Source organism: Tenrec ecaudatus, chromosome 7 (genome assembly GCF_050624435.1).
Source record: "Tenrec ecaudatus isolate mTenEca1 chromosome 7, mTenEca1.hap1, whole genome shotgun sequence".
Lineage (NCBI taxonomy): Eukaryota > Metazoa > Chordata > Mammalia > Afrosoricida > Tenrecidae > Tenrec > Tenrec ecaudatus.
Genome location: NC_134536.1, coordinates 129,982,325 through 130,009,098, shown reverse-complemented (window position 1 = coordinate 130,009,098; position 26,774 = coordinate 129,982,325). Strand labels below are relative to the sequence as shown.

General features: G+C 50.0%; 1 protein-coding gene and 1 long non-coding RNA gene across 3 annotated transcripts; one reads left to right on the top strand and one right to left on the bottom strand.

The window, feature by feature from the left end:
• Positions 1-5,036: 5,036 nt before the first annotated feature.
• Positions 5,037-10,165, top strand: LOC142453627 (uncharacterized). The gene is made up of 3 exons (XR_012785398.1): positions 5,037-5,236; positions 7,962-8,096; positions 9,807-10,165. It is a non-coding gene; the product is annotated as an uncharacterized LOC142453627 (long non-coding RNA).
• MED20 (mediator complex subunit 20) lies at positions 7,258-26,739 on the bottom strand. Of its 2 annotated transcripts, none has more exons than XM_075555121.1 (4): positions 26,525-26,674; positions 25,277-25,431; positions 19,968-20,221; positions 7,258-13,261 (listed from the first exon to the last, which is right to left on the bottom strand). In XM_075555121.1, the coding sequence occupies exons 2-4, from the start codon at positions 25,419-25,421 to the stop codon at positions 13,046-13,048; spliced, it is 615 nt and encodes a 204-aa protein (XP_075411236.1). In that variant the 5' UTR covers positions 25,422-25,431; positions 26,525-26,674; the 3' UTR covers positions 7,258-13,045. The 2 variants fall into 2 exon arrangements, with proteins under 2 accessions (XP_075411236.1, XP_075411235.1); XM_075555120.1 differs by having other exon boundaries at positions 7,271-13,261; positions 26,614-26,739.
• Positions 26,740-26,774: the final 35 nt, after the last annotated feature.

Here is a 26,774-nt window from a genome sequence, read left to right as displayed (position 1 = left end):
CGCCTAAAAACTCAAAACCAAGCTCACTCCCATCAAATGGATTCTAACTCTTAATGTCCCTATAGGACACAGTAGAATTGTCCCTATTGGTTTCTGAGACTATAAATCTTAATAGTGGCAGAAAGCCTCATATTTCTCTTTTCAAGTAGCCTATAGGTTTGCATTATTGATCTTGTGGTTGGCAGCCTAGCATGGAGCCGACTATGGGACCAGGGCTCCTGACCAGAGGGAGGAGAGCTGTATACATACTGAAAAGGAAGTGACTGTTTTAACTCAAATGAGAACAAGACAAAAGAAAACAAATGCAAACACAGCATTAAGTTTATGCTGGCTAGACTGAAGATAGACTCTCCTGGTAGAGAAAATAAACTCTAGAAAAGATGATCAAAAAGGGTACCAAAACCTCTTAGGATTTATGAAAATAGGATAAATGTTGATCTACCTGGGATGATTTAAGTGGGATATTGATAAAAGTTGCAGGTTAAACTAGAGGTCCTTTCAAGGTCTCTTCCCATCCAAAGAATCTACGATTAACCAGAAAAACATTTAATCATGTACCAGCTACTCAATCAAATCTGAAAGTATAAAGAGACATTTTAAGTAGGTTGGTGGGGAGATGATAACTCAAATAAAGCAATGTTGGGTAAAACGCTACTTGCAGAATAAGCAAGCGTGAAGCTTAAAATGTTCATGGGGGCCCTTGTTGAGGCCTTGTATCATTATTGGAACCTAATGATCAATTTTCATATAGTCCTGGAAACGTCAGCTGAGAAATAACCGTTTGCAATGAAAAATCTGAACTTAGCACACTGGACACACACACACACAAAATACACACGCGCATGCACCAAAACAACTGCCACTGAGTTGATTCTGCATCACAGACGCCCTATATAGGGTTTCCAAGACTGTAGATCTTCACAGGAGCAAACAGCCTCATCTTTTTACCCTCATAGTGGCAGGTGGGTTTGAACAGCTAACCACTCAGTTAGCAGCTCAACTGCTTACCCAACAGCACTTAACCACCAGTGCCAGCAGGGTGCCAATGACAGAGCCCAAATGAACTCTTTCCCTTGGTTAACCTTATAGTTTACATTTTCTTCTTCTTCATTATCTTTGATAATGTGGATACTGATTTTTAAAAATTAAGCAAACAAAGAACCCTACCATCAAGTTGATTCTGGCTCACAGTGACCATACAGAACAGGGTAGACCTGCCCCCTAGGCTGTATGAGACTATGACTCTTTACTCAACTGAAATTCAGTCATCCATTCAAGAGCGACTCACAGCAGCCCCATAGGGGAGGGTAGAACTCCCCCTGTGGGTTTCCAAGATCGTAACTCCTCACAGAAGTAAACAGCTTCATCTTTATCCTGCAGAGAGGATGGCTAGTGGTTCCAAACTGCTGACCTTTCAGTGAGCAGTACAATGCATAACCACCAAGAACGGGAAAAGCCTCGTCTTTCTCCTGTGGAGTGGCTGATGGGTTTGAACCGCTGACTTTGTGGTTAGCAGACCAATATGTAACTAATTATGCCACCAGTAACAAGGATAAAACAATTACGTTACGAAAATGACAATTCCATACATCGAGCGCATAGTACTACTAGCCCCAGTCCAAAGTCACCTCCCAATGAGGGGAGTGCGCACAGCTACCTCCCAGAAACAATGCCACCTCCCAGAGTCACTCTTCAACTAGAAGTGTAAGATTTGCAAGCTAATCCTTTGGAATGTAGCAGCAAAATAGTAATCTTTAAGCACCTTCGGTGAAATTGCTAAATCAATCTAGTCATCTTGAACACCTGCTCCAGGAAACAACCCCCCCAAACGAAAAATGATACCACTCACCCAGGTAGCAGGTGAATCCAGAAAGATTTAAGATTCTAGTCCTATATATGAATGACCAATGGTTCTAATATCTACTAATCAAAATCGAATCTTTGTCATTACAAATACCCAACACCCAATCTTTACTACTTAGAAACACCCACAAAACTGTGTAATTCAAAATTCCTGCAACCTGGGAGGTGGAAAAAATGTATTATGTTATCTGAATGTCCATTAATGAAACAGCCCTACCTAAGATTATCCAACATAAGCCCTGCTGGAGTAGTGATTTCGTGTTGGGCTGCTAAACACAAGGTCAGCAGTTCGAAAACACCAACTGCTCCACAAGAGAAAAATGAGGCTTTCCTACTCCCATAGAGTTAGAGCCTCAGAAACCCACAGGGGCAGTTTTACCCTGTTCTACGGGGTCGCTATTGAGTCGGAATTGAACAGGGGGCAGTGAGTTTATTTAATTCTCCAAGGAGCACTGGTGGAAGACTGGTTAAAGCATTTGGTTGCTAAATGAAAGGTCCATGGTTTGAATCCACCCCGTAGCTCTAAAGAGAAAAGACCTACCAGTCTGTTCCCATAAAGATGACAGCTCAGGAAACCCTATCAGGTAAGTCTTCTGTGTCCTGTAGAGTTGCTACCAATAAGATTTGACTTGATGGCACCAAACAACAAGATTCTCAGGGAAGAGTTTACAGTTTCCCTCGATAAACTACATGCTATCTTTTGGCACCATCAATAGTGAGCTACATGTAAAAGCTGGAGAGCTGCCATCAAATCACTCGATAAAAAAAACCAGAGCCTGGTTGCAAATCTCTTCTTTGAGGTTCCAAGACCATTCTAAACATCAAAAGCTTATAAAGTTAATGGTAACAGGGCCTTCATTCTCAACCACAAAACAGGAGGGGGCTGCGGAGCTGTCCAAGGCTCCAGCTTGCAATTGTATCTTAGGAGATATTTTTGAAAATGATACAAAATTACTCATCATTGGGGCTCAAAACATTATTTCCGCATGGAAGACCCATCCCGCCACTCTAAAATCCTACTTTCAAATTCTGCTCTTCTTTTATTTCATTTGGTTAACTGGATGAGTGATGTATTGCTCTATAAAACATCCCACACAAAGCTAAAGGCTGCTAGGGAACCCAGAGCCCTTACAGCTCTGACTCAAATCTCTTTTTGAATCAACTTCCTCTGTTGGTTATTGTGCTTTCCTCTGAAATGATTTCTCAATGTTCTCCAGCCACTGGAAACAATTAAGCTGAGATTTGATTGATTCATAGAAACAAAAAATGATTCTCATCGTTTCCCATCCCAACAGTGGTGCGCTCTCTGTTGAGAAGCACTGTGCCCAGCATTTGTCTGGTCCAGCACTGCTAGCCCACTAACCCCATCACGCCCGTCGGCAGCAGGCACACGGCCACGCTGGAAGGCAACACAGCCTGGTTTCCAATCATCACGTTAGTGAGGCGCAGAGGTCTGTCTGCTCCCAGAGTTGGAAGCATTATCATTCCCGAAAGAGCACAATCAAATCAAAACGAGCCTCCTCTGTTCAAAGTGGACAAGAAACTCGGGTTAAAAGCGATTGAAAGGTGGAGCTAGATTGGATGCCTAGCAGAAAGAAAGAGGTCTCTGGAATTTCCTACTTTGGGGGACAAAGGGACTCACAGTTTCCACACACAGGTCTCTTCTCAACAAAGAATTCCTTTCTCATATCCCCCCACCTCCCAATACAGATATGCACTGCCGCCCTTACTTTATAGCTGGTATCTCTGGGTCCTTGTCCACTCACCATGGTTTCTCCTCTTCCACACCAAAGGCTCCCTGCACTTGGTCCTACCTCACAGGCTCTGCACCCTGACCCATTCAGACCTCTGGGACAAGTCCCCCAAAGAGTACATGTGACCCCCACTCCCTTGAAGGCTACCCTAGTTCCAATCCATCACAACCACCCCCCACCCCCCAGCTTCCCTTGACCCCTTTCTCTTCCCTTACTGTCCCCTCATCCTTTAATCTCCGTGGCCCATCTCTTCCAAGCTCCTCGCCATCTGGCTCCAGCTCTGTCACTTCTCCTCCCTGTTCTTACCTGGGGTCTTGCTGAACCTCTTCAATTAACACCATTCCCAGTTAGCCTTGTCCCCGGGGGGCCACAGCCTCCGCCTGCTTCTCCCTAGTCATGCCCAATCCCCCATCACAATCGCCTGCCACTCTGCTCTCCTTCCGGGCTCCGCCGGGCTCCCGTGCCGTGGGTGTTTCACCCACCCTGCCTGGCTGGACTGAATTCACGCCCACTAACCCGTACCTTCCTCCGGAAAACGCCGGTCCCGGCCCTTCAGCTCATCTCGCTGTGCACTAGTTCACACCCTTGTCACGTCTGGCTCTTAATCACTCGCTCTCATCCCCCTACTCCAACTGTTCCCCTAGCTCTGCCCCTCCTCGCCTGCCACTTCCAACTCTGACCCCAGTCCCCCACACCCCAACACCATCTCTTGCCACCAAGCGATGCTCTGACACCTAACCCTAGGCTCCCTGGCCCCGAGCCCCGCTCCCCCTACCCTCAGCCCCTGCCTGCTGCCCCTCAGCCTCCTTCCGCCCTCCAGGGCTGGCTTTGCCTCACTCCTTCTCTCCCGGGCTCCTAACCCTTTCTCCCGTCACCCTCCTCACCTCAGTCTCGCCCGGGTTCCCCCCAGCCGCCCCTACAACCTTCCCTTCCCTCTCCCTCCCAGGCTTTTGCCCTGCACCCAGTCGCCGTCCACCCCGCCAAAAGGAAGCGCCCGCGCTCCCCGCCCCTCGCCCGCCGGCCCCCGCCCGGGGCGCCCCGGCCCGCCGGCTCCGCGGTCCCGCCCCCTGCGCCGCTCCTCCCGCCCGCGAGGCGCGCGCCGCCTTTGTCGCCCCTCACCCGGTGTGTGGACCGTGCTTCTTTAAAGGGGAGGGCCGGCGTGCCCGAGGTGCCAGTCCCCGCCTCCGAGCCTCGGAACGGGCTCCCCGGCCGCCGCGGCCACCCCGACCCCCGCCCCCACCCCGAGAGCGACCCCCTTGGCCGCCGCCCCCGCCCCCGCCCCGGGCCCCCTTCTATTTACCGCCATCATCAGCACGCGCGAGCTGTCACCAGGGCGCGAGACAACCGAGCCCGGCCCCGCCCCCTGCCCGCCCATTGGCCCGCCCGCCGGAGCCCCGCCCCCAGCCCCGCATTGCGCCAACGGCGCCGCGCTGGGCCGCGACCCCGGCTCCGGGCGGCCGCGCGGGGGCCGCAGTTTAGGGTCAGCCTCAAACGGGCGGCCGACGCGAGCCTGGCGTGAGGGGCGGCGGCGCGGGGGGGCTCTGCGGATGGCGGGCCGAAGTTTGGTTGAGGCACAGGAGGGTAACTCCGGAGGCTTCCAGACAAAGAGACTCTTAAAGGTACAGGCTGGCGTCGGTCCCCTCCTCCTTAAAGGGCCAGCGCCGCCTCCGGCCCGCCCCGCCCCCGCGCCCCGCACCGTGCGGGACTGTTAGCGCGGATTCCTCGCGCGCCCTTGGAGCGCTCCTCGCGCCGCTCCCCCTCCCGCTGCCATCGGTGCCTTACGTGCTGGGAAAGACGCCGGTGGCTTTAACCGTGTGGTGCCGTAAGCAGCAGCCTCCCCACCTTGGGGCGGCGGCGTGGGTGAAAGTTGACTGTTGGCTCCCAGGCTGCGAGCACGTGTCTGGCTTTGGCCACAGGTGACCGTGACCGTGGCCGGCTCCGCTCGTCCCGCCCGCCCCCGCTCCAGGAGCAGGTTCGCTGTCGGACGCAGGGAAAGTTCAGCTCGAGGGAAATAAACCCGGCCGCGTTGGGAGTGGCCCTACGACTCCTGGTGGACCCACGGGGGACCCACGGGAAACAGGAGCCGCAGTTTCTTCCAGTTTCTCTTTCCCCCGAAAGAGCCAAGGAAACCGAGGGGTGGGTCTACCCCGTCCTGCAGGGTTGCTGAGTCGGCATCGAGTTTGGTCTCCTGTATAACTTCTAAAGGCAGGGGTCCTCCCGGAATAGCCATCAGGAGGAAGATTCCCAGCAGTTTGAGGAGGACGCATTCATCAGCCATGGTGATGCAGTCGGGTTAGCATTCGACTGCTAACCACAAGGTCGGCAGTTCGAACGCACCAGCCACTCGAGGCAGAAAGTGGAGGCTACTGCTTCCATAGATTTATAGCCCCAGCCCCTATAGATAAGGTTGCTGTGAGTCCGATTTGACTGTGTGTGTCTGTGTGTTCTGTTTTAATTACAGCAGTGGTTCTCAGGGCTTGGGAGCCCACTAAGGGTCCCTGAAGCCCATCAGGATATTCCTGAGGTCAAAGCTATTTTTATAATTATACTGAGACATTATTTGTCTTTGGCATTGTGATGACATGTGACAGTATTAAGGCGATCACACCGAGCCCTACTAGTAGTCATGGTATATGTCACAATAAAGCCTGTTTCATTTAGATGTCTTCAATGAAACACTAAAAATTACTGATTTTACTCAATGTCAACTCTCAGGTAAGCATCTTTTTTCTTTTAATAGTAATATTTTACGTGATGTAAGTGAAGTACAAGTATGCTTGTTCCTTATTGAAGTATAATGGTTGTCTTAATCCATTATGGCTCGCAGTGTCCCTATGGACCAACTGTGGGTTTCCAAAGCTGTAAGTCTTCTGAGAGCTGTGGGAGAGCAGGAAACTTCGTCTGTCTCCTGGAAAGTGGCTGGAGGTTTTGAACTGCCAGCCTTGCCGACAGCAGCCGACTTGATAAGCACTATACTCCCAAGGCTCACTACCTCCAGGCAAAGCACTTTGCCACTGGTTTGAGTTGAAGGAACTAGGGTTATAGGTTCTTGGAACACCATTTTTACTCGAACGAACAGCTTCCAGGTTTGTACGCTCATGCTTGGGTCATGGGTAGATATTTCCTTGAAAGTGAACCTGACAGCATTTATCAGCATTGATAAAATCCAAGGTTTTAAGTAAAAATGATTATTGTGGAAAACCTGTATCCAGCACTGTATGAGTTTCCCCATTCTTTTCTAGTGAGACCAGTGGTATTAAATGATTTTTTTTTATCATTCAATAATGAAATGTGTCCATGTCTGGAAGATAGACAAGTTTCCAAACAGCCAGGCCATGCCACAAAATTAACAGCCAACTAACAGATGAAGTCAAAGTGCTAGATACACCAATGAGTGTCAACAGAGAGAGAATGAGTTTGTTGATAGAGTTGGAGACACTGCAGCTAACCCTCAGTGCAGTTTTGATGTGTTTCAAAGTAGAATATCCACACTAGTCCTTCCTCTCCCAACTGTGCCTGTGGGGGGGTTTGGATTATCTTAGCATCTTCAACCAAAACCTCGTATTGCCACACATTGAATACGGAAGCATACCTGTTCACTTCAAGCAGACACCCAAGATCTTTGCAAAATTATAAAACACTGCCATTGTTCTGAAAAAAAGTAGTTATTTTTCATGAAAATATTTTGTTGGTGTCATCGGTTTATTGTTGCCTTTAATGAACACACCATTTAAGTTTTAAAATTGTGAATAAGATAAATAGCAATAGTCACAGTCTACGTACACAAATGGTCGTCAGGGCTCTTAATACTTCTTTAGAGCATCAAGGGTTTAATGCAAACAAAACAGCTCATAATCCTATTAGCTAAAGGCAGAGAAAGAACAAGAAGGCCATTTTAAGCCATTCAAATATGAAGAGGCAAGGTAGCTGGCTGCTGAAACGTTTTATAAGTAGATTCAAACTAGGTCAGGGTCTTCAATGGGGAATGAAAAATGGGATCAGGAATACTTAACTTTCTTTAAGAACACAATTGTTTAAAAGCCAAACCATATATTGCCTTAAAAAATATTTCAAGCAGCAAAGCCCACTTGGGAGAAGCACACCAGCCTTTGTTAACAGGATAAGAGTGGGCATCAGAAGACCCAAAACAATCAAATATATCAAAGCAAATGATGGGGGTCAGAGTGGTGACCCAAACCCCATCTGTAGATAATTGGACATTCCCTCACAGAAGAGTCACAAGGAAGGAATGAGACAGCCAGGGTTTAGCACAGCACCGATGGAACCCACAACATTCCTCTAGTTCTTGAATACTTTCTCTCTCTCTCTCTCTCATGACCCCAGTTCTACCTTACAAATCCGACTAGACTGGAGCATGTACACCAGTACAGATAAGAGCTCTCGACACATGGAATCCAGGACAAATAAACTCCTCAGGTACAGCAATGGGAGTAGTGACACCATGAAGGTAGGAGAAAGGTGAGGAGAAACGGGGGACTGACTACAATGATGTATAACCACCACCACCACTCCCAAACAACATGGATGAAGGGTGGTGAACGATATGAAAATGATTTAAAATTTATCAGGAGTCCATGAGGGTAGGGAAGGAGGGGGAAAAAAACTGATTCCAAGGGCTCAAAGAGAAAGAAAATATTTTGAAAATGATGAAGGCAACATATATACAAAGGTGCTTGATAATTGATGTATGATTATAAGAGCCCCCAATAAAATGACTTATGTATTTAAAAAATTGTTTTCAGAGAGAACTAATGAGGATGAGGGGAAGTGGGAGTGGATTTGTTATACATGAAAAGAACAGTCATTTCTAACCCCTTTTTCTCTTTAACTCGGCAGTCTCTTCGGAGAACAAGTAAAATTTCAGCATTATGAGCATTGAAAATGTATTCTAACTTATTTTTAAAAAATAGTAAATCTGCGCTCATTGATCTGGTTACAAAAAGCACACCTGACTGACACACACTCTGCACTGCTTGTCTTGTTACAAAAACACTTTAGAGGGCAGGCGGTGAGCCCGGGAGGGTCTAAAACAGAAACAAAAACACTCTTTGTATGGGGCAAACCAGCTACCGAGCAGGAATGATCCCAGGGCTCCGTCTGACATCCTAAGCAGACACAGTCCACTCAGCATCAAGAGGTGCAAGAGCAGAGGCGGCACGTCCCCACCATTCTCCACTGGGCCCCTCCCACTGGACAGACTGAAGTTCCTTTGGAAATCGGGTCAATGCCATAGCCACCCCCACCCTCCCAGAGCCTCTTAGGCTGCCGGTGGGAGTGGTGGGAATGTGGCAACAGTAACAAGTGTCTGCGCTTGCACCGACCAAAGAACATTCAAAATCAACGTGTACCATCGGGCATGGCATTGGGAGCCTTCACTGCAGCCTGGGCTCTGACCACAGAACAGGTGCCTGCAGCCCTTCCAACACCTGTCTGTTAGGACCTGCGCCCCAAACGCTGAGCTTAAACTTTCATTTTCAATTCTGACACGGAAGCAGGGCTTCTTAAAACTTTTTCCACACATGACCCCTGTCGCCAAAAGTTTCATGCAACCTGGGGATTTTGGCATAAGAAAGGAAGTGTACAAATCAAACATGGCTTTTAAAGGAGTGATTTTGATAGCACTGCCAAGCACATCTAACTCTGCTGGTATCTTTGGCTATAAGCATGTGTATGCTTGGAGTAAGGCTGCAGTGAAGTCACACAACGGAAGCCCTGCCCCGAAGACCCCCAACTTCTGCATTTTCTCATCGCCGTGCGTTCAGACAAGCCTTTTACTATGGCCAGCTGTTTCGAGACACCCCCACCCCCCACCCAAATACTCAGCCAGTGTCAGCAGCTCTGGAGTGGTCATCCCTCTAGCAGAAGGCTGCACACCTCTTGGCGCGGCCACAGCCTCACCTGGCCTGTCCACACTACAAACCCTTTCCCATTTCCACTTCCGTCTGCGGGGATCGAGGCTCTATCAGTGTGGTCCTTAGTCTCCCTCTTAAAGCACTTGTGAAAAACGACATTGACCATCAACAGGTCTGTGTACTAGGGGCCAGGGCAGAGATGTGTTGGCAAATTAAAGACCATGAGAAAATTAGTTCTCTTTTGCCCTCATAATCCCAAGAAATTTTTTTGTGTTCATTTCACCAGCGATAACTATTTCTCTGTCTCATCAATCAGTTGGGAAAATGAAAAAATACTCATTATGCCGAACAATGCTGATCCCAGGAGTGTGTCACAGAGGAACAGGAAGCCCTGGAGCCACCAAGGATGTGACACAGATTGCTTCCCACATGGACTCCTGCCCGTGTCGGAGGACGAGCGTGTGTGGCGTGATAAAGAAGGGGGAACCTGCAGGAAGCGAAGAGCCTGGGCAGGTTCTTCTCAGAAACTCGCTGAACGTGGACAGAAAATCCCCTGGACAGAAACCTGGAGGTGTGGTCCACAAGACCACAGCCAGTTCCAGCTGGACATGTTTCAACACTACCGGCCTGTTCCTCCTTCATAAAGGTGTTTGTTTGTTTGGGGGGGGAGGGGGAAGGAGGGGGTTGCAATTTGTTTTCAGATCAATTTTTTAAATTAAAAGATCATTTTATTGGGAGTTCGTACAGCTCTTATAACAAGCAATTGTATCGAGCGTATTTGTACACATGTGGCCATCATTTTCTAGACATTTACTTTCTATTTGCTCTTTTCAAAAAAACATTTTATTGGGGGCTCATACAACTCTTACCACAATCCATACATCCATCCATGTGTCAAGCACATCTGTACATTTTTGCTGCCATCATCATTCTAGATCACAGATCTTACAAACACTGCACCCCCCCCTCCCCAAACCACACATGTACACACAGTTCCACCTCCAGTCCAGGGCACCCCAGCCCTCTGGGGAGCCCTGCTTGTCACATTCTCCCACCCCACGGCTGCAGCCTGATAAAGGTCTCCCCCTTGGGAAGCCCAATACTATACACAGTCTCCACCACCTGGGAGGGACGTGGCAGATTTTTGTTTGGAATTTTTTGTCCTAAAGTCATACACCCAGGAGGAAGGAATTCCCCTAGACGAGGCCAAACCCAGGCTTCGGGACCTCTTCATGGAGAGACTGAGTATTGGATCAAGGTCAACTTAGGTGACCTTCAGGTTCTTTCCAGCTAAGAGACTGATTTGATAAAAGTCTATACCATGGGTTCCCAAATGTATGTGGCCTACCACCCCCTTTTCAAGGAAAATAAAAATACATATATACATAGCATCCTCCCTGGCAATGAAAAACTTCTGTAGTATAGCCCAGAATTCACGATAACGTGAAGACACCTGCATAGATAACCCTCCTTGGGTCATCCCAGCGCCCCCCAGTGCCCACTTTGATAAAGACTTCTTCTATACAGTCGGCAGAAACTCCCCTTGGGGGACAGCCCACCCAAGTGACTGTTTAAAACACCAAGCCCCAGAATTGGCCTCAACCTGTCAGTACAACTGGTTACACCATCCCAGAAGGCAACAGTGACTCGGCCTTGCCACCAACGGATAGGGGGAGGGAGCCCGAGACCAGGAAAAGGCAGGACTGTATTACAGGTTTGAGGCTTGGAAACAGGCCACAAGGCCACACATCAGGCCTGCCCAGCTTGGCATCAACTGGGAAGGCTCTCAGAACTGTCTAGCCCTCTGACTTCTTGTAGACACTGGTATAAGAGAGTCTAAGAGTCAGTGTGTGACAGCTGCAGGATGCGCTTGGGTAGGAATTGCTAACCCTCCCAGACCCGAGTTTGGGAAAAAGAAGCGCTCACTAAATGCCGCCCTAGTTGGGGGAGAAAGCGCTCACTAAATGCGGCACCCGGAAGCTTTGGGAATGGATGCTGTGGACCCTGGGTGGAGGCAGATCTGAGAGCTGGACCAGCAGTCATGCTTTAAGAAACTCCTTCAACAGAGTAGTGGCACCAGTAACGTGGGGGTGGAAGGAGGCAGGACTTCCGGCCCGGCCTCAAGCTCGGAAGAAAGGAAGCAGGCAGTGTGGAACCAGGGTCACAGAGAATCAGAACTTCTCTGGAGAGCCAGGGCGGCACAGAGCAGGAACCGTCACTGAGCGCCAGAACGTAGGCTGGACGCATCGTAGAACATAGCGTTTCTTTCCCTCATCTTCAGGTGTAAAGTGCTCACTACGCTATGCTAGTCTCTGGTGCACGTTAAAATGTTAGGTCAAAACAGATGGAAAAGTCCCCATTCTCCCTGGAAACAGGTGGCCCGTGAGGGTGGCAGGAGTCCCGAGTGAAGCCTGGTCCTGACTCAGCTCCCTGCTTTGGGAGCAGAGCACAGCCTCGCCGTCGGGCTTGGTGAAGAGCGAGGGCTTCAGGGGCTGCCAGATGCCATGCCAAGGCTGTGACTTCCAGCATGCCTCTCAGCAAACAGGCTGCAGTGATGTGCCAACCACAGGGATGTAGCCTTGAAAGAGGAAATGTTTCTTCGAGTCTCACTCATCCTCCCCCGGAGAATGTAGGCCTGGAGCTGATGAGTCTGCTTTGATCCCGGGAAAAGGACACCTCCAGGGTCAGGTGGACAAGATAGGAGGCACTCGATTTCCTGCCGCCCTTGTAGTTTTCACTGCCATCAAGGCGATGGTGATGAGTAGCAACCCTATAGGACAGGGAGGAACTGCCCTTGTGAGTTCCCGAGACTGACCGTTGACAGGAGTAGAAAGCCCCATGTATGTCCTAAGGAGCGTTGGGTGTTTCGACCTGCCAACCTTGGGCACCACAAGCCCAACTGGGAACCACTACGCCACCAACGTCGTCTTACAGAGTCCGTGAGGGCAAAATGACATTCCATCTAGAAGGGTTACTGGACATTTGGTTTTCTGTGTGGCAGCAGCTTAGCCTGTGGCTTAAAAAAAATTCACAACAGAATGAAAAGGTGTCAAGAGACTGAGTTCAAATGACTGAGGTAACACAATTCACTTCAGCAAACAGTTGAGAGGCCAGCTGTATCCTCTGAGAACAAAAAGAGGCCTTTATTACAGCAGTCCAAGCACAAGGTGCAGTCTGTCCAATGGCAGGGTGAGGCCAGACCCTCACTAGGCAGAGATGCAGGCTGCTTTCTCCACCAAGACTCGGCAGGGACGCCCTGTCCTACGTTTCCCCCACAGCAGAATAGGGCCAAACTTCACCACTCTTCATCATCCCCATCCTCCAGGTCTCACCAGGTCCAGCCAGGCTCTGGGTCAGGCAAGCTGCTAGAGGGGACTGTGTGTGAGTGTCAGGGGAGAGGGGTTCCAGATCACAAGTCACAACTGGGAACTGGAGACACAAAAGAAGCTTCCATGACTGTTCAAGGTTTCCGGGTCTCAAAAGCCTAGGGGTGCAGCCCCTGCTCCTCCTGTGGTGACCCTTGAAGACCGAGCTTGGCCAGGTAGCCGCCAGGCACTAACGAATCCCAGCCACCGGCACCTGCTGCTGCTTGCGGATCTTGTTGAAGAGCTCCATGTACTGGACCATGGTATCTGCTGGGCCGTACACGGCATCGTGTCTGTTCCCGAACACGGACGGAGCCCCCGGTGTGTGGCTGCCTAGAAAACTCTGCAGGAACTCAAGCAGCAGGCTCCAGCAGTCGCTGGCCACGACACAGGGGCCATACTCCACCTGGAGGGGCAAAGGAACAGACTAGGGTGAGAGAGGGCCAGGGGCAGACAGCCGCCTCCTCTCTCTGGCACCTGCTAAAGACACACACCTTCTGGCACACTGTTGGTCCACAGAAAACATCGCCCCCACACATCAAGAACTCAACACCTCCAGGATGGATCCTGGTTGGCAGTTCCATTAACTTTCTCGGAGTTGTGCCAACCCACGGCAGCTCCAGCCCCGCCCTCCTCGCTGAAGGTTTGTGTGGTGGTTTAGCTGAGGGTTCCAGAGCAGATCACAGTTCTACTTCAGCAACTTGCACACATTTTGCTTCAACTCATCAGTTCTCATGCCCTCAGTGTGCCATTGCTTATCCTACTTCCTCCCCGTGTTCCCTTCCCAGTCCTGCCCTCTGGCCGTGAGGAAGCGCTGTCCTTCCGATCTTAGCTGATTACTCTAACACAGGGCTGAATCCGGTGCCGGTGCTGAAGGGGGGATGAAGGGCCACAGTCCTGGGAGTCCCACTAACCTCTCTCTGACCAGTAGGCCTGGTTTCTCTTTGAACTTCAGAATCCTCTGCCAGTTTTCTCCAACTCTAGCCAGGCCCTTCTGATGGGATCTAGCTCCTGTTGATGATCTCTGGGCCATATAGACCAAGTACAGACTGAGGGCAAGCAAAATTTGAGGGAAATGGAAGGGGTGTGTGTGGGGGGAGGGAGGAGTGTTCTACAGTCATACTGTGGAACTCAAGTTGTTCCAAAGTCATGGTGAACACCCACAAGTTTGAGAACTGAACAAAGTTTTCCCATAAGAACCAATGAAAAACCAAATAATTGATTCTGCGGACCCAAAATTAACTAATAAATTCATTTTTCCAGGGTTTAAAGTTAACAGCATAAGAGCCATAGGTTGTGGAAATACATCCTAAAACATCTAAGTACAATAAATACAGTACATTAAATATCCGAACACAGTACAGTAAATAAAGTTACAGTATTTTGCACAATGCACACACACGGCACAATGACATGTCTGAAGGCACTCTGAGCGAGAGCGATGCTTAGACTGAAGCGTCACCGCTCTGTGTTCACTACGAGAAGTCACGCATGACTCTCTCGAGCCAGACAGGTTTATTCCAGACAGATTCTCCATTGACTATCAAGCAAAGTTACAAACACCAGATTTTTTTAGAACCTTGTTATTGTAGTAGTGGAAAGTTCAAGGCTGGGGCGATTCGTATCACTAACCAAGGTATCACTGTAGTACAGGGCAGAACACATGCATTGGCCCATGAGCCTTAAGACCAAACACCACCATAAGGCAGACCCAGGCAGACCTCTGACCTAAGTAGTCATTTCCCATTCAACATGGCAAAGGCCATAACGTTTACATCTTAGGTTTTCTCATCTCTCTCAATGTTTCACTGAAAAGATGGTATGGAAGGAAAATCACTGGTAATTATGAGAAATACGCTTACAAATACGGCTGGAGTGTGTCTGCGCTGCACACTTAGGAGGCTCAACAAACTATGGGTCCCCAGCAGGTGTGGGCAAGTGCAAAGTCGAGCAAAGCGTGAAGGTGTTAGGAGACTGTGGCCGGAACAGACCGCGCTTCGGAGCAGGAACTTGCACTAATGGCCTTCTCTCCATCTGGGATGGCTCCTAGCGCCTCACTGTCCATCTCTCAACAGCTTTTGAAAAAATGTTTGCTGTTGGGAATATAGGAAACACAAGGTATGAAATCCAATAGTGTCAACATATATTAACTTGGCGACACTAACAATCTCCGAGTTATACAAGCATTCTCTCTCCTTTACTGACTTGATCTTTCCTCCTCTGCGTAAACACACTGCCCCCTAGTCAATTCCAACTCAGAAGCACGACACATGCTAGGAGGGCCCATGCGTCTGCATGGTGAAACCCTACTGAAATTGCAGGAGCCCAATGGGAAAGTCCTTGGCTGCTACCTGAAGGGAAAGCTAGCGGTCTGCTCCGAGAGACTGCTGCTGCTGTTCTTGGGTGCCATGCGGTGACGTCCAACTCCACGGGCTCCGTGTAACGGCAGAATGAAACACCGCCTTGTCCTTAGTCATCGCTGTGTCTCAGCACTGGGTGGCAGCCAGTGTAAAGGCAACGACTTGAGGAGCATCTTCTTTTCCTTGTTCTGTTTTCCATCTTCTTTCTCCAGGACCCGCTCCTGTACCAAGAATGATGTCATCCTCTAGAGATTACTCCCTCCTAATAGCATGTCCAAAGTACCTGAGATGGGGTCTAGCTTTCAAAGGGCATTTCTTCCAAGACAGATTTCTTTGGTAATTAGAGGTATCAATAGTCTTCCCCAACATATTTTGTGTTTCAATTGTGATTTGGTGAAAGTTTACAGAGCAAACTGGTTTTCCACGCATTACTTCTTACACATCGCTTCATCTCACGGCGTTGATTGCAAACCCCACAATAATGCCTCCCCTTTTCCATCTCGCCTCCTTTCTCCTCCCCTCTGAGCTGTATCCCTGGGGAAATGCCATCCTCTTGGGGTCTGGTGTGGTTGGTTTACGTAGGCGTAGTGCCCCCTGGTGTTATGGTTCACTTTATAAGCCTTTGAGTGGAGGAAAGTTGAAGTCTAAGGCCACAGCTTCCAGGGATGGGAGGTGAGAAAGGGGGTCCCACCAGTCTCTGCCAGTTCGCCTGATCTTCATTATTTTGAGTTTTGTTCCAGTTTCCTCCCTTTGCATCCTGGATCTCCTACTGTGATCCCTTTCAGTCGTCAGCAGTGTTTACGAACACCTTCTAGTTCTTCTGGTCTCCGTCCTAAAAACTAGAGTTCAAGTGGTCAATCCATCGGTCCTTAGTAACTTAGTAATCTTCAAGCTGTTTCTGAATGCAGCCTGAATTTCTGACACTTCCCTATGTACGCTACAACCATTTTAAAAGTTATCTTTGACGAAATTTTACCTGCATGATATTAATGATATTCTGTAGTGATTTCGGCATTCCACTGGATCACTTTTCTTTGAAATGGCACAAATGGAAGAATCTCTTCCAGCATGCTGTCATCCAAATTTCTTGGCATGGATGAGTGAATGAGCACTTCCAGCATCGTGTCCATTTGTGTGAACAGCTCAACTGATACAGAGAGCTTGTGGGTTTTATTCCAGATCACCACCAGAGAGCAAGGCACACACATTTTCTGGTTTCCCAGTTGCTAAAGAAGTTGCTGCCACTACTCTGTAGTGCAGTTAACATTATGAAAAAGTTTGAAATACTGTGAGAATTCTCAAGCTCTGGAACAAAGACCCAAAGTGGGCACATGCTGTTGAGAAAGCGGCCTCGACAGACTTGTCTGATGCAGGATCACCACAAATCTCCATTCTGAGAAAGTCACAGCACTGCAACGCGCAATCACGGAAGTGAAATAAAATGAGGTGTGCCTATCTTCTGACAAGTCCTGGAGCCTTGTCTTTAGCGAGCGCCTTCCATGCACGATGGACGTCTTCCTTCAGGGCCGCGGATTCTCATGCATATGCTGCCTCCCGAAAGGGCTCCACACCGGCCAGTCCCTTTGTGATGCGGAGACTCCGGACTCCTTCCATTTGCTTCTGCTGCTCCCTGCAGCATGCAATATTTTGCCCATAGAATCCTTCGAGGACGCAACTTACAACTTGTGGGGTTTTCCCTTCAGTGCAGCTTGAGAAGTGCCACGTCCTTCCTCTTTGGTTTTCCACCTCGAGTTCTTTGTACATTTCATTGTATTATTTTACTTTGCCCATCTCATGCTACCCTTGAAATCTGTTCATCTATTTAAGCGCAAGCTTCATAATCCCTCTGACAGTCCCTTTGGTCTTTCTATCACACAAAATAAAAAGGAAGATTTATAGCCAGGCTGAGCTTCTGGGCTGTCCCATCAAACACAGTCTTTCCCAGGTATCTCGGTGAGTCATCCTGGTGGTTGTCAAGCCGTGACTCAGATGACGGAGCCGAATGCGGGAACATCCGCTTTGAGACCCTGCAGTTCCTCCACTAGGTACTGTGGCCCCACGTCAGCAGTGGTCCCCAGGGCGAGAGCCGCAGTAGCCACTAGAGTCCACGCTGCAGCCAGAAGAGACTGGAGGACGCTTTGGGGGGGCACTTGGGATGGGGCTATTAGCAGGACATTTCAGCAAGACTTTCAATCTTGGTCACAGACAAGCGCAGTGATGGTCCCTGGAGAGTCTGAGAGCTCTTTCTTTCCTATTTAATAACGCTTTGTGGTAAAGGGGGGTGGGGAGAACTAAATAAATCAATAACTGGATAAATAAATGCTTTGCTTTCTTCGTGTATGATGCCTTTGTTGACATCCCTTAACTGTTCTGGTTTGGTCTTGAGTCCAATCTAATTTTTGAAACAGTCTGGAAATTGAGGCAGGAAACACTCCTGGCCTGACTTTGGCGCCTGTGGATTTGTTGTATTGTCTGGGGCTCAGCTTGAACCTGCATAAGAGCACTTGATCCTCGGTTTCTGTCAACCCCTGGCCTCGTTCTGATGGATGAGTCTCGTCACAGATGTAGCTGATTCATCTATTGAGGCCCGCATGTGTAGTCAGCAGCCACGTAGGTTGCTAAAAGGTCTCTGCAGTGGTCAAGTGGTAGGTCTTACAAAAAAATCCTGTGTCATCTCTGGCTTCATGTCTACTACCAACACCTTATTTTCCAACTACCAGGTCCTTCTTGTTTCCAACTTTCACATTCCCGTGATCTCCGGGAATTATGGGGCCCACCTTGAGTGCATGGGTGGCCAGTCTCAGGCTAAAGAAGGTGGTAGAGTTATTAATGTGCTTCATCGCAGGCATAGTGGTGGGGGTGTCACTTCGAGTCACAGGCTCCTGGCCGTCCTTGGAGGCGTATGGATATTAGCCTACACTGTCAGTGCTCTACTCCAACACCGATTCTGCGATGCTCTTTTGGACAACGAAAGTGCTGCCATCCCTTCAGTTTGTTGTTCCCAGCATAGTAAAGCACAGGACGGTCCAATTCAAACTGGCCAATACTAGCCCATTTCAGCTCACTCGGGTCTAGGCTTCCAATCCATGAGCATTCCATTCGCTGCTGACAACTTCTCCTTTTCCTAGATTTCTACTTTGTATGCTCCGTGTTCCGATGATCAATGTATGCTGCCAGCTGTTTCTTCTCGTTTTGCATGGGGCCACGTCTGCCAATGGTCCCGAAAGCTCTGTTCCATCGGCAGCTTTAGGTTGACGACTCTACTTCTTACAGGAGGCAGCTCTTCCCCAGGCCTATCTTGAGAGCTTTCCAACCTGCAGGGCTCAGCTTCTGGTACTGTTGTGTTCTTACACAAATAATACACACACGACACTACTGCTGCACGCCACTCCTCTCCACAACAGGTGAGTTTGCTATCAGCACCCCATGCAGCCCATCAGTTACTTGGGCGCGTGGGGTTGGGGGTGGGAGAATCTGCCCAGAGGTAGACACTTTGAATTAGGGAAAGTCAGGCAAAGTACTCAGCCAACGAGGAGCCAGGGGAGGGACTCTGAACTAGAGGATATAACGCTGCTAAGATGTCCCTTGTGCATGCTGTCCCCGTCAGTCTGCTGAGGCTTGGGCCCCACTTTTGCAAAACTGACTTGGGCCCAACAGAAGAAAGCCGCTATCAGACAATGCTCTGCTGCTGTTCATGAGGCTGGCACTGACCCGTTTGCTCAGAAGTGCATCGCCAGGGCCTCCTTCCAAAGCTGCCCTAAGTCTGGACGCTCTGCTGAAACCTGCCCGCCACAGGTGACCTTGCTGGTATTTCTAATACCTGCCACATAGCTTCCAGAACCACTCCAATCTGCAAGCCATCAATGATCTAACTGATCAATGAGTAATATGCTATATAAATCACAACCTTGGAAACCCTATGGGGCAGACCTACTCTGCCCTGCAGGGTCGCTACAAGTCAAAACAGACTCTGGCACAGAGGAGCCAAAATGAAACTCACACAATCCCCAAGTTAGCAAAGCTCTTTCTAGTCTGTGACTTCACAGACAGTCAGGGCCTCTCGTACAACATTTCTCACAAACGAATGTTAAAGACCGTTTGTACATGCTGTCCCTACTCCCTTAGTAAAGTATAAACTTCCCAGAGACTGGCTGTGACTTCGTTTTCTGTCTCTCATGCCACTGGGCACCTGGTGGCACCTGTGGGCTTGCAGGGTTTCCTGGAGGATTCCCTCTTTGCAATTTTCAACATGTATCTTTAGCCGCAAAGATAAACTCGGCACGCACGCACACAGCACTACCACAGAAGAAAGTAGACCACAGATTAAAAAGATAAAGGTACTTTTGCTACTCGACCTTTGAGACAAGTATGCCAAATAGAGGTATGTGTGGGGACATGAGTTTAGGCCCCCTTCCCCTAATGAACTGCACCGAAAGACGTCCTGGGCTGCCCAGCCCTTTTCCTGATGGGTGATTGGGCCCTCTACACAATACACCAGTCCCTCTTGGCACATCCCCCAGGAAGTCACTCTTCCCCTGCGGAACCAGCCTTCCCATTCCTCCTCCTGGCTTAGAGAGTCCTAGAGCCATTAAGGACAGGGTGAGGCCATTCGGGGAGAGGGGGAAATGGTGCTCTGGTGGGACAAAGCAGGGTGGCATGAATCTATGTGCCAACTACGAGAAACCTCCCTAGACGCTTTCACCGAGTGGCCCCCTTCAGTGCATCCTGACTCCCATCTCAGCCCCGTCTTACCTCCACGGAGATGCCCCGGGCGCTGGGCCCCATGGTTACGGTGCCCACCTTCACTAGGAAGTCACAGTACTGGTAGCGGGTGCCCCGGGTCTCAATCTTGCTGGCTTTGGCACTCTGGAAAAAACCCTTGAGCTTCAGCATGAGCACGTCAAAGTTGGTGTCGGCAATCAGGCAGGGGCCGTTCTCAAAGAGGGCGAAGCAGCTCAGAGGACACTCGGAGTTGTGCATCACGTACATCAGCTTCCCAGACTGGCCTGTGAGGGCACACACACGGCTCGTCACCGCTGGCTCCACTGGCAACCCCCGAGAGAGAGTCAAAGGCACGGCCCAGGGCCAGATGGCAGTCTCTGTGGGGGAATCCCCCTCCAGACAGCTTTCCCTGGGAGGAAGGGGGAGGGACAGCAGACGAGGCAGCATGTGCTAAAAGCAGCCGGCCCAACAAAGCATAGTGAGGGCCACCAAGGAAACTGCAGCAGTGTTGTTAACGGGCTCGTTCTGAAACCGAGGACTGAGCTTAATTTTGAGAATTAAGAATGCATAGCCACTTGACAGGTACCCTTCGGTATGCACTGTATATGCCTCAATGGGGAAAAGGAAATCTAAGTAACAGCATGGAAGCAAGCCAAACAAAGCCACTCTGCAGTCTTCTGTCCACCCTACCTACCCTGACAACCTGCATCCTACGGATACGGAAAAGGGCCCGGAAGCCACAAAGGGACACACCTGAGAGCATGAGGTGGGAGGCCAGCCAGGCCGTGAGGAAGAAGTTGCAGCCAACATGCCTCAGGAGTTTCTCCCGAAAGCAATGAGGAAGCCTTTGGAAATCTGAAGATGTCCAGATGCCTGGTGGCAGGTATGCCCAGGAGGGAAGAAACCCAGAGGCATACCTCAGTGGGATGACCCGGAAGATGAGATCATGGACTCAGGTGATGCTGGAATGGGCTGGGCCCTTGGAGAGCATGTGACAGAGTGAATGGGGGAAGATCTGTTACAAAGTCCAGCCTTCGTGCTATGGGGAGAGGGTTTTTTCTTTGTTGTGAGATCTGAAAGGAGCCCATGAGCCCAGAAGCACGTAAGCAGAGAGGGAGAAGGACAGAGGCTGCAGGGAGCTCCCCAAGCACTGCTGAGCGCACAGAACACCTTCTCCAATGTTCTCACCATGGATTTGGGCTCTAGCCATCTAAACTACGAGAACATACAGGCCCATCGGTGGCTTCCCAAGTTTGCATTCATTCCCCTGCTGACTTTCAAGCCCACCCAGGCACACCCCTCTCCTCCAGGGGTACACTGGAGGGAGAGACCTGGTGATCGCTTCCATTAAGGTTACAAACTCCACACTCACCGCCATCAAGTCAGTGCGACTCACAGCAACCCTACAGGGCAGGGTAGAACTGCCCGTGAGTTTCTGAGACGGTCGCTGTTTACAGGAGTAGAAAGCCCTGTCTTTCTCCTGAGGGCGCCTGGTTGTTTTGAACTACCGACCTTGTAGATCGCAGCCCCACATGTAACCACTATGCCACCAGGGTTCTGTCCATTAAGACTGCAGTCAAGAACACATGCTGGAGCAGACCTACTGTGTAAGAATGGAGTCACCGTGGGCTGGAGCTGGCACCATGGCAACTAACACAAACAAACGTACCAGTGGTCTTGAGAAGCAGCCCTCTTCAGCAGAAACACAGGAGGGATGGAAAGAGCTAGTCTCAGCCTGGCTAACTTCTAAGAAATGGATTTTCTCCCTGGTTCCTGTAGGTTCGTGAAGAAGGGGAGCTGAACTTAGATGGTTAATATGGGAAATGGAAGGAGGCAGGAAAGGGAACGCAAGCCCTCCTTCCAGGATGCACTGTGAGAGTTAATCCCAGGGATGTCAGTTCTTACACTTACCCCACCCGTGGGTTAGGATCTAAGCAATACACAAGTACTCAGCCCTTGACCTCAGGAAGCTGTCAACCTCACTAGAGATAAGCAAAACACTTCAACCACCACCACCAAAAACACTCCCACAAGATGGCAAACTATGTGGGAAAGACCAGAGATCTTTTGGAAGGAAAGACGCCAGGGAAGGGGAGAAACGGATGGGTGAGAGTCGGCGGGAACCACTGTCACCAGAACAGCAGGCTCTAGACTGGGAGGTGAACAGGACGAGGCTTCCGAGATGGGTTCAGAGAGCAGCGATGGGAACGAGTGAGATAGGCCGGGCAGGGGCGCCTATGAATATCCTTACCCAGCCCTGTCCTAGACACAACAGGCTCTGCATTCCACACACCCACCGATCCCTCTCGACAACTTTCACCACCTCTTTTGCTTTTCTTTAATAGCAACCAAAGCTGACCTCTTCATTCCGCTCTCCTGCACGCAACGCTAACTATACGCTTAACAGACACTACAAGGGCCTCCAAGGACAGGCCTGGTCTTGAAAAGCGTCTGAGAGTCAACTGAAGTTTTCTTTCATGAAGAGGCGCCGCTGCTGGGTGTTCACACACGCAGAGGATACTGGTTTATCATGGTAACACCAGCCCATCTCTGTGAAGCAGCAGACCCAGGGCTATGGCACAGCTCCTCTTTCACAGAGGAGAAACAGGAAGCTGAGAAAGCAAAGGGGGTAAAAAGTGACTTCTCTAAGTAGTTCTCAAAAGTGTGGGTCCCAGTCCAGCAGCATCTATAGCACCTGGAAACTTGTAATACATGCCACGTCTCAGGTCCCACCCCAAACTTCCAACCTGAGGAAGAAACGCTGGCTTCCTAGAAGTGTGTGTGTATTGACAAGCCCTCTGTTGGGTGATGCTCGAATGATCAGAGGGAGGATCAACCCAGACCCACTGTGGCTGAATTAATCCAGGGTCATTACAACCCTCCAGGACGGACTAGAACTAGCCCCTAGGGTCCCACGGCTACCTCTTTACAGAAACAAAAGGGGGGGGGGTCAGACTGCTGGCCTTTTAGTTAGCAGCCACTGCCCCACCAGAACTGGAACTCAACCCAGGCTGCCTCAGCCCATTTCTGGATCTTTCCACTCCATTTTACTGACTGCCACAGATGGGTCCTGTCTCCCCAACTAGCCTGGAAGCTCCTTGAAAGTGCAGGTCCCACCACGAAAGAGCCTGCACGAAGCAGTTTCACTTGAACTAGTATGTGCCCACCTTTGACGATCAACAAATGTCTCCTTTCCTGAATGTGTTCCTAACTACAGGTACTACTACTCTTGACGTGGCCAGCCTCCCTTTTGAAGGTGAAAGCAGATGGGACTCTGCCGTTAGTGACGTCTCAGTTCCTACTGATTACATCACCACATTAGAAGGCGCTTACTAATGATTGTCTCCATTTTAGAGGGGAAAGGCCAGTGCTGGGAAGGGTCCAGATGGATTCCACAGAGGGCATTTAATGACAAGGGATCAGCCCAGGAGAAGTGAAAGATGCAAAGGGGACAGTGAGGCAACCCAGAGAACCTCCCAGAAAGCTACTACCAACCTGTGGGCCGAGGGGGGAAGAGAAGGTGGGCTGTTGTCAGAACCGGAACCAGAGCTGCCGAGCCAGAGCGAGGGCCACAACTGTGGCCTGGAAATGAGGGAGAGAACCTCTGCAATGTCCCTTCCTCCTAGCACAGCGGTTCTCAACCTGTGGGTCACGACCCCTTAGGGGGTCGAACAACCCTTTCACAGGGGTTGCCCAATTCATCACAGTAGCAAACTGACAGTGATGAAGTAGTACCGAGAATAATCTATGGTTGGGGCCACTACCACATAAGGAACTGTATTGAAGGGTCGCAGCATTAGAAGGTTGAGAACCACAGTCCTTATTTGAAACCATCCCCAGATCTCCCAGTGGCAAAAGGTAACTAAAAAGGAGTCTGGGAAACGCAGTCTGTAAGTGCATGGATCTAAAGTGGAACAGGCAAATGGCAAGCAAGGAAATAGTCACAGATGTACATTTAATGAGCGGTAAGGCCAGGACTCAAGAGTCTGTGTCCACAACCCCTGCTCGGAATCTTGGTGCTACGCAAGTCACAAAAGAGCTAAGAGCATGAGAACCCAGGTCTCTAACTCATATTCAAAGATCCCTTCTTTTCCTCTCTACCACTGATACCTCCATCTCATCCAGGCAAATTCTTTCAAGCACAAGTTGGTCAAAGTCAAAGCTGTGTTAAAGACGTGGTCAAAACCAACTGGCTAGGGGTTAATACAGAAAGTACTTCAAAAATCACACACAAAGACTTCTGAGCCAAAGAGTGTTTTCTTAAATAGTACGCACAAAGATCAACTGGGGGGAAAAAAAGACTCCTTTAAAAGAAAAAGAAAAGGGAGATTAAAAAAAAAAAAGATCAACTGGGAAACTCATTAAAAAGTAGACTGTGGGCCTGCAGCCAGGAACAGCCGTTCCTGGAGCCAGGAACGGCCACTTTAACAAGTATCCCACGTGGTTCTGATGCTCTGGGCCAGCAACCAATCCTTTGAGAACACAGCTTTTAAAAGGTCAAACTGGAAGACAGTCATACAAGCTCTAACCTAAGAGATGAATCACCCCGTCTACTGCAAGCTTCAGGGTGGATTACAACTTAAGGTCAAGAAGAGCCTCACAGCTGCACCAACAAACATGCTAAAAGGAGAAAAGGCTGACGTTGTCAAAGGTTCCATTTGGCTCGGAATCATGATCAATGTGCACAGAAGCAGCAAGCAAGCAGTCAGGGGATGCGTTGCTCTGGGCAAACCTGCTGCACCAGACCTTCTTGCAAGTGTTGAGAGATGTAACACCTGACCCCAAGCCACGGTGTTTTCAATCACCTCATATACATATGGAAGTTAGACAATGAATCCAGCAAAGGAGGACCTGATCCATCTGAACCATGGTTTTGGTGAAGAACACGGAAAGTAGCGTGGACCACCAAAAGAACAAGCAAATCCTTCTGGGAAGAAGGACAACCTGCATGCTCCTCGGAAGTGAGGACATGTTACCAGGAGAGACCAGTCTCTGGAGAAGGCTATGACACTTGGTAAAGTACCGGACCAGCGAAAACGAGAAGATAACTGACAGAGTGGTTACATCAACAGGCTCAAGCATGACAACAACGAGGCTGGCACACCTGGCACACATCGGGGTCCTCACTCCCAACATCATGACAACAAGGAGGCTGGCACAGGATCGGGCACTGAGAGGGGAGTCGTTGTGAATCAGAACCAGCAGCACCCAACAGCAACAAGAGATGAAGGCCTGACAGTATCCTTCTTAGGAAACGCGCAGAAAGACTTTGAAGAACACCAATGTCCATCGGACTCCCCAGTCAGGCTTCAAATCCATTATGGACCCATCTCACTGACCTTGGCTGCCAAGGGTGGCAGCAGCCGTGTGGTAGGTCTCACAGTCCACACAAAAAGTTCCTTGTTTCTCTGCTCCCAGCATCTCCAGTTTCCGGGTGAGGAGCTCCACAGTCTGCTGGATGCTCTTGCCCTCGGCCACAGGCATCTGAGACACACTGGAAGGTGAGGATTGAAAACATCAGTATCCAGAGACACACAAGAACCCGCTGAAGCCATTCCCTCACAACCCATAGGTCCGAGAATTACCTTGGAGACCACCTCCCCTCACACCTGTATCCCTGAGGGCTCCTCTACCAGGTGTCCTCAAACTGCAGCCCGCAGAAGACATTTATACAGCCCGCCGGGTGTTTTTGCCCCGCTTGGTTTTTTTTACTTCAAAATAAGATATGTGCAATGTGCATAGGAATTTGTTCATAGTTTTTTTTAATAGTCCTGCCCTCCAACAGATCTGAGGGGCAGTGAACTGCCCCGTTTAAAATGGTTGAGGACCCCTGCAGAGCACAGGTTTCAGGACTTCCATACCAGTTCAGGGAGCTTTCTAGTACACCAGCATTTCCACAGCATGGCAAGTGGGCCAAAGACTCAAGTCCCACTGACTGGGAATTCTATAACACAATGACACCCTCAGTGGTATCATGGGCAAGGGATGTTCTCTGCAATTCTTCCAGTTCTGACTGCACCACAGGCGAGAGTCTGTTTGGAGTTAGTCCGTTCTTACCAACTACACAACACAACACTACACAACAGTGTGAGCCTGGGCTGTAAGGAGAGTTAAGGCTTACACCATTTTAGAGGTAAAAACGACTAGAGAAATTAGACCAACCATGGAATCCAACAGAGTAGGAAGCATATCCCGAAGAGGTGAAGCAACTGGAAGCCCCGCTCGCCTCATTACCAATGTCTAAGCCCCCCCCGCTTTAAATCGGAGATGTTAAAAAAGCCAAGGTATCTTCTCCTTGCCCATCCCCGACTCCCTCGAGTCTTGCCGGCTGATACTGCCGGATCGGGGGTCCATTTCGGAGGCTGAAGTCCCACCCTCGGCAGCTGAGCTCCGGCCTCACTAGCAGGAGGAGGTCCACGACCACGGCGGGCATTCTGGGGCGAAACCTTTCCCCTGCCGCCTCCCAGAAGGACGGGCTCCTCGTCGACGAGGCAGGACCGGGAAACCCGCAGCCCTCCAGGTGTCTTCTTCCCCACAACCCGGGACATTTTGCTCAGTTCCCCGCGGAGGGCGGACCCCGACCGCACCCGTCCTCCCGCGTCTCCTCCAGGCGCCGAGGGTCCTACGCGACCCCAAGGCCCGCGCCACAAGCCCCGGGTGACTCTCGCAGCCCTACCAAGTCACTCCCATGGCGAGGGGCAAGCGCGAGGGGCCTGCGGACGCTTGAAACGCAGCGCCAACGGAAGCCTGGGCGGAAGGAAGAGCTCCGGAAGTGACGTACTAACCGAGCGCCAAGTCAACCCGCCCACGAGGCACGGAGCGGCCGGCGACGCCCCG